The sequence below is a fragment of the Vicia villosa genome, linkage group LG6 (assembly GCF_029867415.1).
Source record: "Vicia villosa cultivar HV-30 ecotype Madison, WI linkage group LG6, Vvil1.0, whole genome shotgun sequence".
Taxonomy (NCBI): Eukaryota; Viridiplantae; Streptophyta; class Magnoliopsida; order Fabales; family Fabaceae; genus Vicia; species Vicia villosa.
This window is the reverse complement of record NC_081185.1, coordinates 141,837,590-141,853,873: the sequence shown is the minus strand read 5'-3', so window position 1 is coordinate 141,853,873 and position 16,284 is coordinate 141,837,590. Positions and strand designations below refer to the sequence as shown.

The 16,284-nt window shown below is 34.4% G+C and overlaps 2 protein-coding genes across 2 annotated transcripts; both read right to left on the bottom strand.

Annotated features, from left to right (window-relative positions):
- Nucleotides 1-491: 491 nt before the first annotated feature.
- On the bottom strand, nucleotides 492-9,040 carry LOC131612588 (probable DNA helicase MCM8). Its single transcript, XM_058884353.1, has 17 exons — nucleotides 8,755-9,040; nucleotides 7,462-7,602; nucleotides 7,247-7,364; nucleotides 6,905-7,127; nucleotides 6,632-6,795; nucleotides 5,491-5,754; nucleotides 4,882-4,977; nucleotides 4,555-4,707; nucleotides 3,912-3,982; nucleotides 3,707-3,825; nucleotides 3,240-3,369; nucleotides 2,455-2,506; nucleotides 2,169-2,352; nucleotides 1,892-2,066; nucleotides 1,288-1,458; nucleotides 1,091-1,204; nucleotides 492-909 (listed from the first exon to the last, which is right to left on the bottom strand). Exons 1-17 carry the CDS (start codon nucleotides 8,965-8,967, stop codon nucleotides 859-861), a joined length of 2,439 nt encoding a protein of 812 aa, XP_058740336.1. The 5' UTR covers nucleotides 8,968-9,040; the 3' UTR covers nucleotides 492-858.
- Nucleotides 9,041-11,851: 2,811 nt separating this feature from the next.
- Nucleotides 11,852-13,799, bottom strand: LOC131612586 (large ribosomal subunit protein eL32z). Its single transcript, XM_058884352.1, has 4 exons — nucleotides 13,701-13,799; nucleotides 13,139-13,235; nucleotides 12,253-12,434; nucleotides 11,852-12,141 (listed from the first exon to the last, which is right to left on the bottom strand). Exons 2-4 carry the CDS (start codon nucleotides 13,226-13,228, stop codon nucleotides 12,012-12,014), a joined length of 402 nt encoding a protein of 133 aa, XP_058740335.1. The 5' UTR covers nucleotides 13,229-13,235; nucleotides 13,701-13,799; the 3' UTR covers nucleotides 11,852-12,011.
- Nucleotides 13,800-16,284: the final 2,485 nt, after the last annotated feature.

Sequence of the window (16,284 nt, the reverse complement as noted above, 5' to 3'; positions counted from 1 at the left end):
TTATTAAAAAAATGCCAACAATGCCACTCTCCATGCCAACTAAATCTAATATCAATATTTATGTCTATATTAAATCTAATTTTAACAAACTACTAAAAAAAACCGGCAACGCCACTCCTCGTACATGCTAAATCTAATATCATTTATAAAACAGAATGGTTCCATACTAAATCTAATATCAATATGTTTTTATATTAAATCTAATATCAGCATTTACGACACTAAATGGTTCCATACTAAATCTAATATCGATATGTTACTAAAGAAAGAGCGGCAATGCCGCTCCCCGTGCAATCGCACGTGTATATTACTAGTTAAATTTACGAAAGGAGGTGAGAAGGATTAGGTGCATATATTCACCACCATAAATCATAATCAACATTGCAAGTACAAATCTCTAATATATTTTTTTTAATGGAGTAAAACTGAGGGGGTGATGGAAGGAATATCACACATATTAACTCCCAACCCAATCAACACTGTAAATTTAAAAGGCGTACTTATATTGTTTTATCTTATATATGGCTGCTTACTTGATTGCAAACAAACATTTAAGGATTCAAATTATATATGAGACTAAAAGATTGAAAAAAACCTGGGTGGTAAAAGAATGTCTAACTTTAGAAGATTGAACAATACAGCAAAACTGCCGCCCAGCTAATATATGAGAGACTATAAGATTAATTTTCTCATCTCCAAGTGAAATTGTATAGCACATTCCCAGTATTTCGGAGTATTTAGGGAAAGGGAACTTCAGTATAAGATAAGGAACACTTTTATTGTCAAGTTCCATAACATGACAAATTAACCAAAAGCTCTTATATTTAATCACAAATATGTACATAACTCAACTTAAGTTTAGCCCCTTGACCTAGTCGATTGGCTCCGCGAGTAAGAAGAGGATAACACCTGCACATGTCAAAAGAATTTTCTTGTCATCAAAATTTTAACATTTTTCTTTCATATATACAGTTGCTGGGAAGGGATAGGCAGGCATTTTAGATTCTTGGTGTACAAAAGAGATGCATATTAATAAATGGAAACTATCAAACAAACCGCTATAGAGTGAAGAGCAAAAATCTCATCACACCTGGTATGTCTTTGGTCCTTTTTTAAGTAGATAACCAACGCTGTTTAAATTATCGATGAAAGTATCCACATCAGGTACTTTCAAGGAAATCCTATCTGCCAGACTGTACATTTCCTGAAAAGTAAGCAACACATTCGTTTTAATATCGAGGAAAGAAACCATTGACAGAATGTAGGGAAAAAATTGAAAACACATACAGATACTGAAAAGGAATCTTTTTGTTCCAGCTCCGATTGCTTATTAAGGGCATTTAGAAAGCGTTTTGCTTCTTTCTGTTGACTCATCCCCCCACTTCGACCAAAATCCACAACACCGTGTTCGTCAACATATTTATCATACAGAGATTCCTTCATGATTTCAACAGCATCCTGAACAATTATGACAATGTCATTACAGGAATGACTCAAGGAATTGATGACAAGAAAAAACTTGGCTGTTACTTTAAATTTTATTGACAGAACAATTTAGTTGTTTACATAAAAACTAGTGTTACATGACTTTAAAGTATTAGTAGATGCTGGAAATAGTTTTAGGCATGTTCCACGTACTAAAACCTTATGAACGAAATACATTGATTTCCTAGTTTTAGAAAAAAGGCTGGAAATATTTTTGACCTAATAAAAGTGTTTCCACCTCATCTCTTTGCAAGGATTATTAACTTTAGAAGAGTTTTTCATCTATATATGAATGGCGGCATTATGCTTCAAGTTGGTCTTCACGATTTTTTTATTGAAGTTGAAGAACCAAAAGATGATTAATGCTGTTAAAATTATTGAGGTCAAACTAAAACGTAATACTAACCATTGCATCCTGCGTAGTTATTTCTACTCTCAAGTCCAGCCGAGCACGAGCTTCAGCTAGCCTTACTAGACTTTCCAACTGCCTTGCTGTTATAGGAGTACCATCAGCCGAAACATTATGATCTCTAAGTTTTAAGTAAAAATTTTGTATGATATTTGCTGCTGGCTGGGACATCCTTATTAAGAGATATCAGAAAAAATGCAGAAAATAAATACTGTGAAATTTCCTGAGGGAATACTTAGACCAGAGTCAAAAGGTAGATATGACGTTGAACTACCTAGGAAAGACAAAACTTCTTGCATAAGCAATGTATTTGCGAAGAAGTTGACCAGGTAATGGAACAAAATCGTTGTCTCCTCGTCTGTCAAGTTTCAACTTTGAAATTAAAGAACCAGATCTAGCACCCAATTTTACCCCTTCAACATTCTGTGATGCAGAAGCTCTTGAATCAGAAGGTGGATCTGGTCAAGAAGTATATATTTCATTAGTGAATCTTGAATTGCCAAAATGCAGGATGCTCTAGTCTAGCCAATTTAAAATATAATGTACAAGGGAGAGATAACCTCCACGTCGCTTTTTAGATGCTTGTGAGTGTTGGCCAAACCCAGTATGAAGCTGTGAGATACATTTGAAACATCAATCTATAGTACCGAGTCCCAACAGAACCATAGAAAAACATAGGATAGGATCAAATGAAAAATAATAAACCAAGAACATTGATTTGGTAGAAATGTGACAACATTCAGCTTTTGTTTACTGTGAGAAAAGATATTGTCCTACTGCATAAACACCCAAATATAACATGCAGAAAACACGATATTATTGCATCTAAGTCATTAGTCAAACTTCTTTCCTTTTAAATATTCTTTGAACTCTTCCCGCTTTTTTCTGTTGGTCTGTGTCTGTATCATGTTGTATCTTAAATACATCATAAGTTCAAACCTATTTACCAACTTAAGTTCTTTACTTGGGAAGAAGAGTAGCTTCAAGATCAAGCAATCCAAGACAAAGAAAAAAAGGATTAACCTAGAACTAGAATGATTATGCAGAATTGAAAATTACCAACAGTTAATAATTCATGTCCTTGACACAAGCAGATACATATGTTGTGTTAACTGTTAAAGAGACTACAGTTTGAAAATAGCCCCATCAAACAACTGAAAAGTTTAAACCAGTAATGAAAACTCAGTAATACACTTAAGCATCATTACTATAGTTGTTATTTATTCAAATGTCAGGATGAGAAGCCAATATGCCATTCCCATCAACCATGAATAAGATATGAATGTCATGTAGTTTATGTACAAAAGTGAACACCAACACGAAGTAAGAAGACAGTAAAACTTACTGACATAATGTGCTCCGAGACTCGTTTGTCCAAAAGTTCATCAGGCTTGTCCAGCAATATGAAAATTAAATCAAAACGGGACAATAGTGCAGCACTCATTTTTAAATTTTCATTTACAGTTTTTGCCCGGCTGCGATTTTCATTTAAAGAAATTGTCAGGAGAAATTATTTGCTTGGTTACATGACTAGCATTATCTAGTTATATGTTAAAAAATTGATGTAAGATCACTCTATTCCATTCCACAACAACAACAACCAAGCCTTATCCCACTAATAAGTGGAGAGTGGAATTCAATCCATTCCATTCCACTCTTTTCTTATACCATCAATTCAGACAAACTTACCCCATTGAAGGAGAAAATTGAAATAAGGGATATAAATGAACTTAGATAACTTATTATAAGATAGATTATTAAAAATAAAAACAGAATGGAAAATTGAGGGATAATGAAGATTAAAAATGTTACTTATAATGACCACCAGCAGGGTTTGCTGCTGCTAAGACAGAAGTCCGGGATGATAAACTTGCTACCAATCCCGCCTTTGCAATAGAGACACACTGTTGCTCCATTGCCTCCAGTAAAGCCTGTATTGTTACAAATTTGAAATAAGGCTTCAGTTAAGATATAATAAAGTAACCAGAAATTGATCAATGGTTACCAGAGAACAAACCTGATGCTCTGAAGACATTTTATCAAACTCGTCAATACAGCATAATCCACTGTCAGCCAGCACCATAGCACCTATTAGGAATTGCAACAATTATTCACAGAAAATACGAATTAAATTTTGCAAATGATCACAGCAAAATCAGTTAGACCCAATCATATCCTTATTGATTCCATATAAAAAAATAACAGTTTCCCCCTCTTCCTCTTTACCCAAAAGTTATTATGTCAGACACTATCCAAGATAAACCAACAAAACTTTAGAGCTTAAGGAAATAGTGACAAGCACCAGACAACTGTGTCATCAATCAGCCCACCGCCAAGGAAGCAATCCGTACAACTTGGCCAGAAAAGAACTACAGATAACTTAGCTTCCTGACTTATTAAATATACACTTTAAATTCCACATTTATCATACAGAAACAAAGATTTCAACATATGGAACACAGAAGAACAACTAGAAGAAATAAACAATAAAAGGTAACATGACAACACAATTCAAAGACATATTCCATAAAGAGTAGTATCAATTATGACCAGTGACTGGTAATCCGCTAATTCTGGAAATAGTGCTGTACACATTGAATCATGAGTTCACAAGTTCAATGAGTGCAACATTAAAAAATAATGTAAAAAAAAGCATATACCTGCCTCAAAAGCATAGTCATTTGTCATAGGATCCTTCACTACAGCTACTGTGAGGCCAGCTTTGGTTGTTGCGTTACCACATACATAGATACCTCGTGGAGAAACAGCTGCTGCTGCTTGTAACAACTGGCTCTTACCTAGACCAGGGTCGCCTAGAAAATTGAAATTGCAACACAATTAGTTTGTAAATTTTTATTCTCTCTCCATTTTGCAAACTTCCGAATGAAGAAAGCATTTTCGATACAAATAAATTTACTTCTCCGTAAGGAAAAACATTTCTGAAGGATTGATTCCATTCAAAATTGCAAAGATAACACATAGCATACCTACGATCATGACATGAATATCTCCCCTCACAGGTACCTTATTCTGATCCATAGAATGCCTCCGTACACCACCAAATAATGCTAGAGTTATCCCAGCTGTCAAATAAACAGCAAACTATTATTTGATTTTCCCCTCGACTGCTGATTTTGGAACATAAGCCCCATATCATGACATTGAAGTATCAGAAATGCTTGAGTCACATTCTTAACAAACAATTGCTAACAATGCACTTGTCAGCCATGAGATTAATAAGCCGTTAAAATGAACAAAATTATGACTGGATAGGGGGATTATGAAGTTTTCAATGGAACTAGCAAGGTTATACTAACAATTACATAAGACATAAGAAACATGTCACCAAACAAGCCACTAAAACTAAAAGGGTGGACAAGGGCATGAAACTTCTGTCATTGCGGGGTCTAAAAAAATCAGGTGTGCACAATCTTAGCCTGAATGGAGAGGCTATTTCCAGCAACAGAACCAATGAACACCAGCACCAAATCACACGACAGCAATGTAACATTGCGGCAATGAGCTAAAGGCTCACCCTCTCACTAAACAAGTGATTAAGGTGAGGACACACATTTCATCACGAGATGGATATTTACCTTTAACAAGCTCGTGCCCATAGATGGAAGGGCATATAGAGTGAAGGATTTGCCGAAATAAATCTGAACCATGCTCCTCTGCAAATTTCACAACAAATTCTAAATCCTTTGATGAAAATGAAAACAAATCAAACAGCTCAGTTGGTCTAGCTTTGGCATTAGAGTCTTGTGAATCATCAGGTATGGACTGTGACTTTGAATTCATAATGGATACAGCTTCAAGATACAAATAGTAAAATCCTTGGTTTTTGTTCTTTGACTTTCCTGTATAAATACCCACAAGCTGCATCAGGTAAATGGCTCAAGAGAGAATAAATTTGCATTTTATGTAAAGTAGTTGAGGTATTTAAAGCAGGGATAACTCTTTAGTGTGACCTAACGATAAATATTTGTATAAACTAAAACCCAATCACCCAATAAAGAGCAAGCATGTGACAAGTGATAAGTGTCGGTTATTGATAGATAACTGAAAGTGATACTGTCGGTTATTGATAGATAAGTCTAAATAACTGATGTAACCGCGTCTACCGGTATACTACACTATGAAATAACTGGTATCGTGTATCTTACATGAAGATTTGCTAATAGCGCTGATTTTTTTTAATTCTAAATGGTGTAAGTTTTTAAGTTATATTATTTTAGCATACTTCTTATGCATTCGTTTTTAACAACAGGAAAGAAGTTATGTAGCCTTTAAGAATTAAGCAGAAGCTGGTCCAATCAAGGTTTCCTAAAGAACTCATGTTGTACAGGAGAATATAATATGATGCTAAGACACTTTCATTATCTATATTACATATTTCAGCTGTAATAAAATTAATCTGTTTGTCGCCGAAGCTATTCATTTATTGGCCCTACAAATTACAATACAGTGAAATTTATGATTTAATATGTAGCCAAATACAAATGCAACGGCACTTAAAGAAATAAATAAAGGATATTAAAACAGTTTAAACATATACCCACGAAGAATTTTAATATAGCTTGGTTATCTTTGTTCGCAAACTTTAATTAGCTTGGTTATCTCTGTTCGCAATCTTTAATTAGCTTGATTTCACATCAACATTCAAGCAATTTGTAACTTGTAATACAAGCCAGCAAGTAAGGTGGATAACTAAAACAAGCAATTAGTAAATAATACCTCCTCCAATATCCATGTAATTGTTAATTCCTTTGATAATTCCAGTAACCGTCACCACATCTCCAGGAATGCATGAATCAACAAGATCTTGGGTAAGTTCACATTCCACTGTTCGAGGGACTCGTCCTTCCTCGTGATCTTCATGTTTTAATAATTCTTGAACCCTAGTCCATACATTCATTGAAAACAGAGATTTCAAAATGAATAAGTGGGGGAGGGGGAAGCCAAAATATAACAACAGAATAGAGATTATGAGTCAAGATCTAGGCTCACCTTATTTTCTGAAAATCAATAGTCTTAGCAGTAGATCGCAATGGATTGAAGAATTTGCTTTTGCATCCATTCAAATTGCAAGTTGACGGTGGTGAGAATTTTCCATCGGGAAATATACGTGTAATACTTTGTTTGCACTTACTGCATTCAAAACTCATCTCTACCACAAGAGGCCTGACGGTGCTGGCTTTCACAGCGGTACCACGCACTGAGACGAGCTTGCCTGTCAAATCCTCAAATGATGTTAAAATGCTTTTTTTTTTCTATACAACGGGAAAACCTCCACTATTGCAAGCAAACTTTAGGAAAACAAAAAAACACTACAATGATTTTATGGTATACCAATGTAAGCTGCTTTTAAGTTCTTCAACGCAATCATGGTTTCAGGACAGTTATGAAGACGGATGTCTACTTTGGCAGAAAGCTCCATCTTGTCACTCTCCCATTTAGAAAGCAAAACCTGTTTCCAGTTTATTATTATTTAATTCGTATAAATCCCTGGTCAAGCATAAGATATGCACTTGTTTGCAAAATAAAATAATCGACTTCAAACATACCTTGTGAACAGCAGCACTCATGCATAAGAGAGCAATTTTAGGTTTCTCCGTTAACATTTCATAAAATTTTGTAACATCACACATTATTTTGAGCTGCTGAAAATCAAGTGGCAGTACATAGTTTCCATACTCATTTTTCACCTGTCAGCACAATTCAAAAGTTATATGTATATCCGGGATTGATAAAACGAATAAATCATGTCTACACTGTAAAATTAAAATATATAATTTTAGGTTTCTCTGTTAACATTTCATAAAATTCTTTAACATCACACATATTTTTGAGCTGCTGAAAATCAAATGGCAGTACATAGTTTCCATACTCATTTTTCACCTGTCAGCATAATTCAAATATTATATGTATACCCGGGATTGATAATACGAATAAATCATGTCTACACTTTAAAATTAAAATATATAATTTACTTGCATTCAATGGAAAGAAGCTTATTAAGCTTTAAAAACCAGAGAAGGGGCGAGATTCTAAGCGATTAGGACATACGAGGGGAGGTCTGAAGAAGTTTATTTAGGCTTATTTTATGACATAAGCACTTGCTAATTGTTTAAAAGAGCTTAAGACATAAGCACTTCCATAAACTGTTTTTAGCTCATATCTCTCAAAAATCTTATTTCAAACTGTTTCAGTATAGGTTATCTTCATTACCTCTTGGATTCTAAAAATAGTTCGTACACAAACTCTTGTATAATAAGAGCTTATTAAATAAGCACTTGTCTAAATTATACATCCGGAGATAATAAGCATTTATTCTTAGGAGCTCCAAATGATCACAAAAGATTACAGATTCTTTTAGTTATTCTTATCTCCATTATTCCACAAGAACCTCGGTAGTACCGACATCTCTAGAAAAAATGTGTCAGTGTTAGAGTTGGAATTTGAAACCATTTGAAACCAACACTGACAATTGTGATTAAGTTTAATTTATTCATTTTTTTAAATTATTAACAGTGTCGGCGTGTCAGTGACTCCGGTGTCGTGTTTCTGGTGTCCGTGCTTTAAAAGACCAGGACCTAATTGAAAACGAATACAAATAAAATTGCACTGTGAAACCAATCCTTGCTCTAGTTCCTCTTACTATACTCGCTAATCTAGTTTTCATAACTTAGGTTTGGTACAATTATATAGATTCTTCTTTTATTTGAAATTAGAAACCTAATATTAACCTATGATAGTTGAAATTTGAAATTCCTAACTAACATGGAAAATCGATTAAACTTTCAACAAGTTTTTGTAAGAAAATGAAACGGTTGAAGAGATGAGAGTAATTGCAGTACCTGAGAAGCGATGTGTTGGCCTTGGGGAGAAGAAAAGAATGAAAAAAGAGAAGATGTGAGACTGAACCAGGTTTTTTCGACGGTGAAGAGCTGTTGAGGAAAGTAAAAGTCCATTAACTCGAATGATTGCATGGGAAATGATTCGGATCCATGCCGGATCCTCTGCTCCGTCTCTTCTGCGGTTCTGTGCATTCCGTTTCCGGCGTAACTCATTTGCAGTGCTTTTCGCGGGAAAATGTGAATATGTAAAATGAGAGTTGTCTTTTCCAGGAGTTTTTAAAGCCCAACAAATTTTCTCAATTTTAAGCAGTGACTTAAACTTTTTTTAATTTTCAATAGTTTAGTAAATCTTACTCATTCCTGTTTTAAAATGAGTATCGAGATGACTTTTTACATCAAAAAAAAAAAAATTTGCACCATTTGGTACGATGGGGTGAGTTTCACAAGTGTAACGCTAGAGGGCGAATCCCTCAAGTGTCATAGCATTTGATATTTTAAGTAAATATATTTTTTCATCATTAGAAGGTTATTTTGCAATCACGCCCTTTGCGATTTATTAATGAAAAGTTTGGGTATTGCGGCGATTCTTCTGATGATATTTTGATTTTTGTTGCTACTACTTTTGTGGTGTTTATATTTCATGTTGCCTTAACTTGATAAAAAAAACTGGGGCGAGTCCCTCGTGTGTTGCTTGAGTTTCTTTTGGTGAGGATCCTTCATCAGTGTACCTTGTAGGCGACAAGGATCCTTTATTGAAGGTTCAACATACAATTGTATCGTAGGGTGACAAGGATCCTTCAATGAAGGTCCAGCATACAATTTCCTCATAAAGCGATAAGGATCCTTCAGTGAAAGTTCAGCATACAACTGTCACGTAGAGCATCAAGGATCCTTCGGAGAATGTTCAACATATAATTGCCTCGTATTGAGGCAGGGATATAGTTGACTTATATATAGGAGAGAACTTAGATACAATTATTTATGTGTGATTTTTACTATTTTCCAACAAAAAAATGATAATTAATATAATTTTCTCCTATAGATATGCAATTTTCCCCTATTTTAACTCCCTAAACGATAGTTAAGTACACTTGTCATATCTTTATTGGAAAATAATAAAAATCACACCTAAGGAATTGTATGTAAGTTTTATTAGGGGTGTTTCATAGGCCGATTTGGTTTGGTTTGATGTCCAAACTGATATATTTTGGTTGAATTTATACATTTTTGCAATAAAATCAAACTGAATCAACCTAAAAAGCAACACGTTAATTTAAGATGGATTGATCGGATACATTAAAAATAAATATAAAAAAATATTTTTTTTCTTAAAATAACTAATTTGCATCAACTGATTTTCAAAATAATATGAAATCCCTAATTTTTTTATCCAAATAGGTTGTGAGCATATTTCACTTTTTCTTGTTGGAGATAATTTTTTTTAATCCAAATAGGTTGTGAGCATGTTTTACTTTTTCTTGTTGGAGTTGAATACATTGTATTAGTTTATTAGATAATGATGATGTGAATTATGCAAATTAATTCAGTAGTTTATATGATAATTGATCTTACCGGATCAGAAGGATCTTCGTGGCCTGCAACGGAATGGATCTTCAGTGAACTGGGGGGTGTGCCTGCAAGGTACTCCGATCAAAGCGCAAGTACAAGGTAAGAAGAGAAAGAATTATGTTACCTGACCCTCTAGTGAAAGAGGATATCTATAGCCCCCAGCGCTGGACCAAGATCTCGCTATTGGACTGGATACCCAGACCCAATTTGGAGACTGTCAGGATCCTACGAGTGTAGCGGAGACCAGCACGTGGTATCCATCCTGGTCAACCCCTCCGAAGTTTAAGGGGGAGACGCGGCCTTTTAGGGAGCGTGTGGACTCCGCTTAAACCGGAGGATCGGGAGTGAAGGAACCCTACGAGAAAGGGTCTCGGCTGAAAGAATACACGGATGTGCTCGCAGGGACAAGACAGGTGGCGTTGCTCGGGTTCTATCCTGCCCGACTGAGGATTAGCATAGTCAACTGGGTGAAGGTCGCGTGCTTATGCAAAGCTGACGGGCATTTAGTCCGCGTGACGCGCTAGGACCACGTCCCGAGGAGCACACTGAGAGAGATTTGGGCTTTAGTCCAACTGGACCAGGCGTCGGCCCAGTCCAGAACAATATTGATGATATTTATTATGTAAATTAATCTATTATCCGAACTAATTAACATCAAATTCCATATACTCCTATTTGTTTGTTGTCCCAAATGATAAAATGTCCAACCTAAACAATTTATCAATTTATATGATAATGATGATATGTAGGAAACAGATCCTCTCCAGCTTTTTCAATTCTGCCACAATTCTGCCATTTCTCCTTCTGGCCATTAGATTTAATTTTAACAGTCTAATCTTTTCTCTCTTTTATGCTATGCCACAATTCTGCCATTTCTCCTTCTGGCCATTAGATTTAATTTTAACAGTCTAATATTTTCTCTCTTTTATGCTATGAGACTAAATTAATGGCCTGGATTGAAGCAGAATGGAAGGCAGCAGACACCCAACATGAGAGGATCCATATGCAAATTAATCTATTTTTTTGTCCAAAATGATAAAACGTCCAAACTAGACGTCATGATTTGATTTGAATTTCCGTTTGATTTCCAATGAACACCGTAGTTATGAATGATGTGAGGTAACCATTATTATATTTGTGAATTTTTTGATGATAAAAAAAGAACTGAATGTAAACAAGTCCCTCCAACTGCAACACTATTACACAAGCAAATACCCCCAAACTTCTTACAAGACATGTGAGGGCGATAGAGATGTATAAAATTAATCTACATTTCAAGATTTGCAACAAAACTACATATTCGCCCGTGGTAAAAATGCTCCAAGCAAGATTGCCCGTCAACTTATAATTGAGTAAAAATACTAATGTAAAGGCTAGGTTATGCCAGATAATCCATTAATATGAATACCTTTTTTTTTTTAAATAGCTTGATGGCAGAATTATAAATAAAAAACAAGGGCACAAAAGCAATTAAGATATCAATAATCCATTCTTATCAATATTAGGAATATCAAAAGAGAGCATAAGATGACAATGTAAAAAGACTCAATAATCATAACTCCTGCTGTCAATACTAAACTTTAGATTCAAAAACTGGAATTCATCAGACAACATTGCTGAGGATATTCTGTCATGTCCATACAAGAAACAATAATAGCAAATAAATTTGAAATATATTGGAAAAGCAATCATTCATCCTCTTGGCTGCGCAGCCTGGCCAGTTTGTTTGTGACAACAACATCCAATTGTGCTGCACGTTCAACGATATCCTTTCTTTTCCTTGTTGATACGTTGTGTGCTATCTCAGCACAATATGTCCTGATGTTTTTTCATATAAGTAAACAAAGTCAGAATGTGCGCTAAAGGTGAATGATAAATTGTTGATCCAAATGCTAACATGGATGATGGAATTGAATACAAGCTTGTTACCTGTTATGCATCATGAGGAGTTCTAGATCCTTGACATTGTGGACAACAAACTTCTTGAAACCATTAGGCAGATAGTGGCGGGTCTTCTTGTCTGAACCATAACCAATGTTTGGCATCAAAGTAACTCCTTTGAACTTTCTCCTAACACGTGAGTCAATACCCTTTGGCCTGCGCCAACTTTCCTGCAAACCAAAACAGAAATAAGATACACACCATAACCCTGTCCCTGTGGACTCAGTTTGTTTGGAAGATTCAAACAGCATACATATACTGATATACAGAACAGCAAAAAAATGAAAGACATAAATAGCAGATAATGCATACAATGTAGAAATATTGGAAAACATGATTTGTATTCCAAAATCCAAAAGAATGATTGGTACACAGACAAAAATCTATCATTACATAGGTTTAATATAAAGCATTGTCGAAAATGGAAATGACACAAAATTGTCATTAGAAATAGTAGAATATACAATAGGAATTGGCAAAGTAAAGCTTCCTCTTGTAATTATTATCTAATTACTAACATGAAGAAGTATAATTAATGCATGAATATAAAATCTACATTCAAATAGTTCAAAAGTTTTTGACTTTATAAAGTTCCAAGTAATCACAAGTATACACAAAACTAACTACATCTAGATTTTACATAATATTGGTGAAGGCCTATAATGTTCAATCAAAAAGTATTGATAATGTATTAAGGAAACTGTTTGAGAAAGCTTAAACATCCACCTTTGAGGTATCTCCACTCCAACTTATTTCCAAACATTCATTAATTCATTTGATAAAACAAAGACCTGACAACTTGAAGATATAAAAAACAACCTAATAGAGACTACAAATCTCCCAAACATTTAAGCAACTATTATAATCGACATACCTTGACACATATTCTCCTGTCACTTTGAGGCCTAATGAACCTCTTGACACGCTTCTTGATAATCTTCTTGGTAAGCAGTGGAACAGCCATCTTGTCTCTACAAAACACATAAAATTTCTTCTTCAATTCATAACCAACTAAACAAACTTTAAAAAAAAATTAAAACTACACATCTAACATCTAACATCTAACACTAGAAAACCTTAAAAATTGTTATAAAAATTTACATGAATTATTAAGAAATGGAGGTTATTGGTAGAAGTAAAAAACACGAATTTATTATAAAGTAAGGAAATTTTTAGATATGGATGTGCTAAAATCGAAACATGATGTGGTTAATCTCCTATTGTAAAAAAGCTTGGGGTATACAACATCAAATTGACGATAGAATTGGACTGAAAAGGTAGATCGTTTAACAGGTTGAAAAAACACCAAACAGAATACGAAATCGACGCAGCATATGGTAATTAGATCAACGATATGAATAAGAAACAACAGATTACATACAAAGAAAGGAGAAACAAAAAAATCAACGAAGTGAAAGAACTAGCAAAGGCGGTACCTTGGAGAAGCTTCACTGCGAGGAACCAGAGAGCGAGAGATGCATACAAAACCCTATTATTTCTTAAACTTAGGTTGGGCTTGATGGCCCAATAACAACGCCCGTTATATGAGATTATTTTTATGCCACCCTTTGAAATGTAATTACCACCCCCAAATTTTCATAATATAAAAAATATCCCCCAATAATATTTTAGTTAAAAATATTGCAAGAAAAATCTGATAGTTAAAGTTAAAAATGAAGTACTATAAATGAAAATATTCGGTAGGGCAGCATAAAAGTTTGAAATGTATTTTAACGATTTTAAAAAAAAAATGATGAAAAAAATATACTCTTTTAAAAAAAAAAATATCATGGATTATCGAAGTTTTCTCAAAATGATAGAAAATTTAGTAGTGTTAAATTACTCGTTTTTTTAAAAGACCATGCAATTACCATGCAATTTAGTAGAACTGTAAAATATCCAATAGTTTGAATTTTCACAATTGAGATTTTGCCAACTATTTTGTACTACTGTGATTGCACTGACAATTATATGGAGTCCATAATGAAATCAAACTTGTATAAATAGGCTTCGTATGTTGTTCAAAATATAACTTAGAACATCTCAATATTCGTATATCACAGTTGTTTACTTCCATGACGCGAAACCTCTTGTTGATTTTCGACTCCCTGTGGACACCACTACTCCCGTTGCTCTGAGATCTAAATTGGATAATTTGTTGCCCCACACCGGATATTGAAAAGTGGTTAAGATCGAGTTTCATGCATCGTCGATTGATATTGAAGGAAAGGTGAAACACAATAATTTTGAGCTAAAGATTGATAAAGATTTTAAGGTTATAGGGAGAACATATCATCGTAGGCTAACAAATGGACCATCGAGTTTAATGAAATAATTGTTAAATTTATCATCGATATAATCAAGATATTGAAACGTTCATAATCATCTAGTAGTGTTTAAGTTTTATTCTTTATTATTATTTTATGAAGTTATGTTATTGTTCGTGTTAAGTTGTGTTAATCAAGCAATAATGAAATATTACATGTTTGTCGAATAAAATGTTAAGTTAAAATGTTAGTACTATACAAATAATACAAAAATAATAAAATCTACACAAGTCCCCACAGGTTATGTGTGTTATCTCTGAAACCAGAGTATAAACTTTATCATCTAAGTTTACCAAACTCACGAGGTTATCTGTAATTACTACTATCATCTACAAACGTTACTGGTCAGCCACACCAAGTGGAGGGGCGACACGTCGTCGAAATGTCTTGCAACATCGGAAGGTGTCATATTATGGAGTGATGTAAGGGTGTCATACTGTAAAGAACTAGTAACCACCCACACATTTCCTAGAGAACTGAACCTCAATTGCAAGATCTCTAATAGCATGGGTACAATTGACAATGTTAGACAAAAAACATTTATGAATGCCCTACGTTGGCACATCAGGGATTGGTTGTAACACCCTAAAATCCCAAGCGCTTATTTATATATAAACATGTTGAATTATATTTACCTCAAACAGGGTGTCACACATCTTCTAAAAAAATCTTTCTTCGAGTTGGAAATATCTCAGCGAAAAACAAAAACATAAGTATTTGGACATCTCATCATTTATCTCAAAAGGAAATTAATTGTAATATAAACGAAAGTAATTTTAAACAACTCGCAAAAGATAGAAATAACATCTCAGCCCAGTGTTACACTATCAGAGCGTCAATCGCAGAAAACTAAATAAAACTCATAAAATAAAATAAGCAAAGACAGCCATCTAAGCCACCCTCCAACATGTATGACACTAAGGCTCCTCTACTTGAGTATATGCAGCATCGACATAATTAGCCACACAATAACAAATAGACGGTGCAAATACATTCAAAATACGTTAGTGGTGCATAATACAATATGGATAATTAATTTAACATAGTTAATCAACCATGCAACTCAATTACACAACAACTATTCACACATTTTGCATCATATAGCATGTGCATCGAGGTCATAACTCATGTATTTGGTTGGCAATCCATATTTGTGGACAAAGTGCTTATTATTTTGATGTTGATTACCTTAGATACTTCATTGACTTCGAGCAGATGCTTGTTTGGTTTATCTGTACTTGAAGTTAGGTGAAGCTTGTCTTTGAAAAATTAATCTAACAACTTCTACTATATTGCGCCTAATCCAAAAGCTTTCTCAATCTTTACGTTGTTTACGTTAATATATTTGCACCTTCATTGTTACTAATATTTCATAACAACTTGTGCTACACAGTTGCTAATATTTCATCTGAACCATTCTCATGCATGGACCCTCACTCACTTTCCACGTATCTTCGGCTGGTTATATGAGAATCAATACAACGAGGTTTGACCACATACTTGCTCCTTCATCGTGCTCAGAAGGAATTAGGCGATTGAGTCGTTCTGAGTATTTCTTGACCGCATTGTAATAAATGATATACGTTGCACATCGTACGACGATCATCGTCATGCGCGTATTTTGGATGACATAGTCTTCTAGTCCAAATGGTTGGACTATGGATCACACTTGATTTATCCACATCTACCTGAG

Coding starts and splice junctions, on each gene's coding strand:
- LOC131612588 (XM_058884353.1), bottom strand. CDS start 8,967: ATGAGTTACGCCGGAAACGGAATGCACAGAACCGCAGAAGAGACGGAG. Junction 3,983..4,554: donor TGACTATGCTTTTGAGGCAG/GTATATGCTTTT, acceptor AATTCCTAATAG/GTGCTATGGTGCTGGCTGAC. Junction 2,353..2,454: donor ATCTAAAAAGCGACGTGGAG/GTTATCTCTCCC, acceptor CTTCTTGACCAG/ATCCACCTTCTGATTCAAGA.
- LOC131612586 (XM_058884352.1), bottom strand. CDS start 13,228: ATGGCTGTTCCACTGCTTACCAAGAAGATTATCAAGAAGCGTGTCAAG. Junction 12,435..13,138: donor ACAGGAGAATATGTGTCAAG/GTATGTCGATTA, acceptor TTTGGTTTGCAG/GAAAGTTGGCGCAGGCCAAA. Junction 12,142..12,252: donor CTCCTCATGATGCATAACAG/GTAACAAGCTTG, acceptor AAAAAACATCAG/GACATATTGTGCTGAGATAG.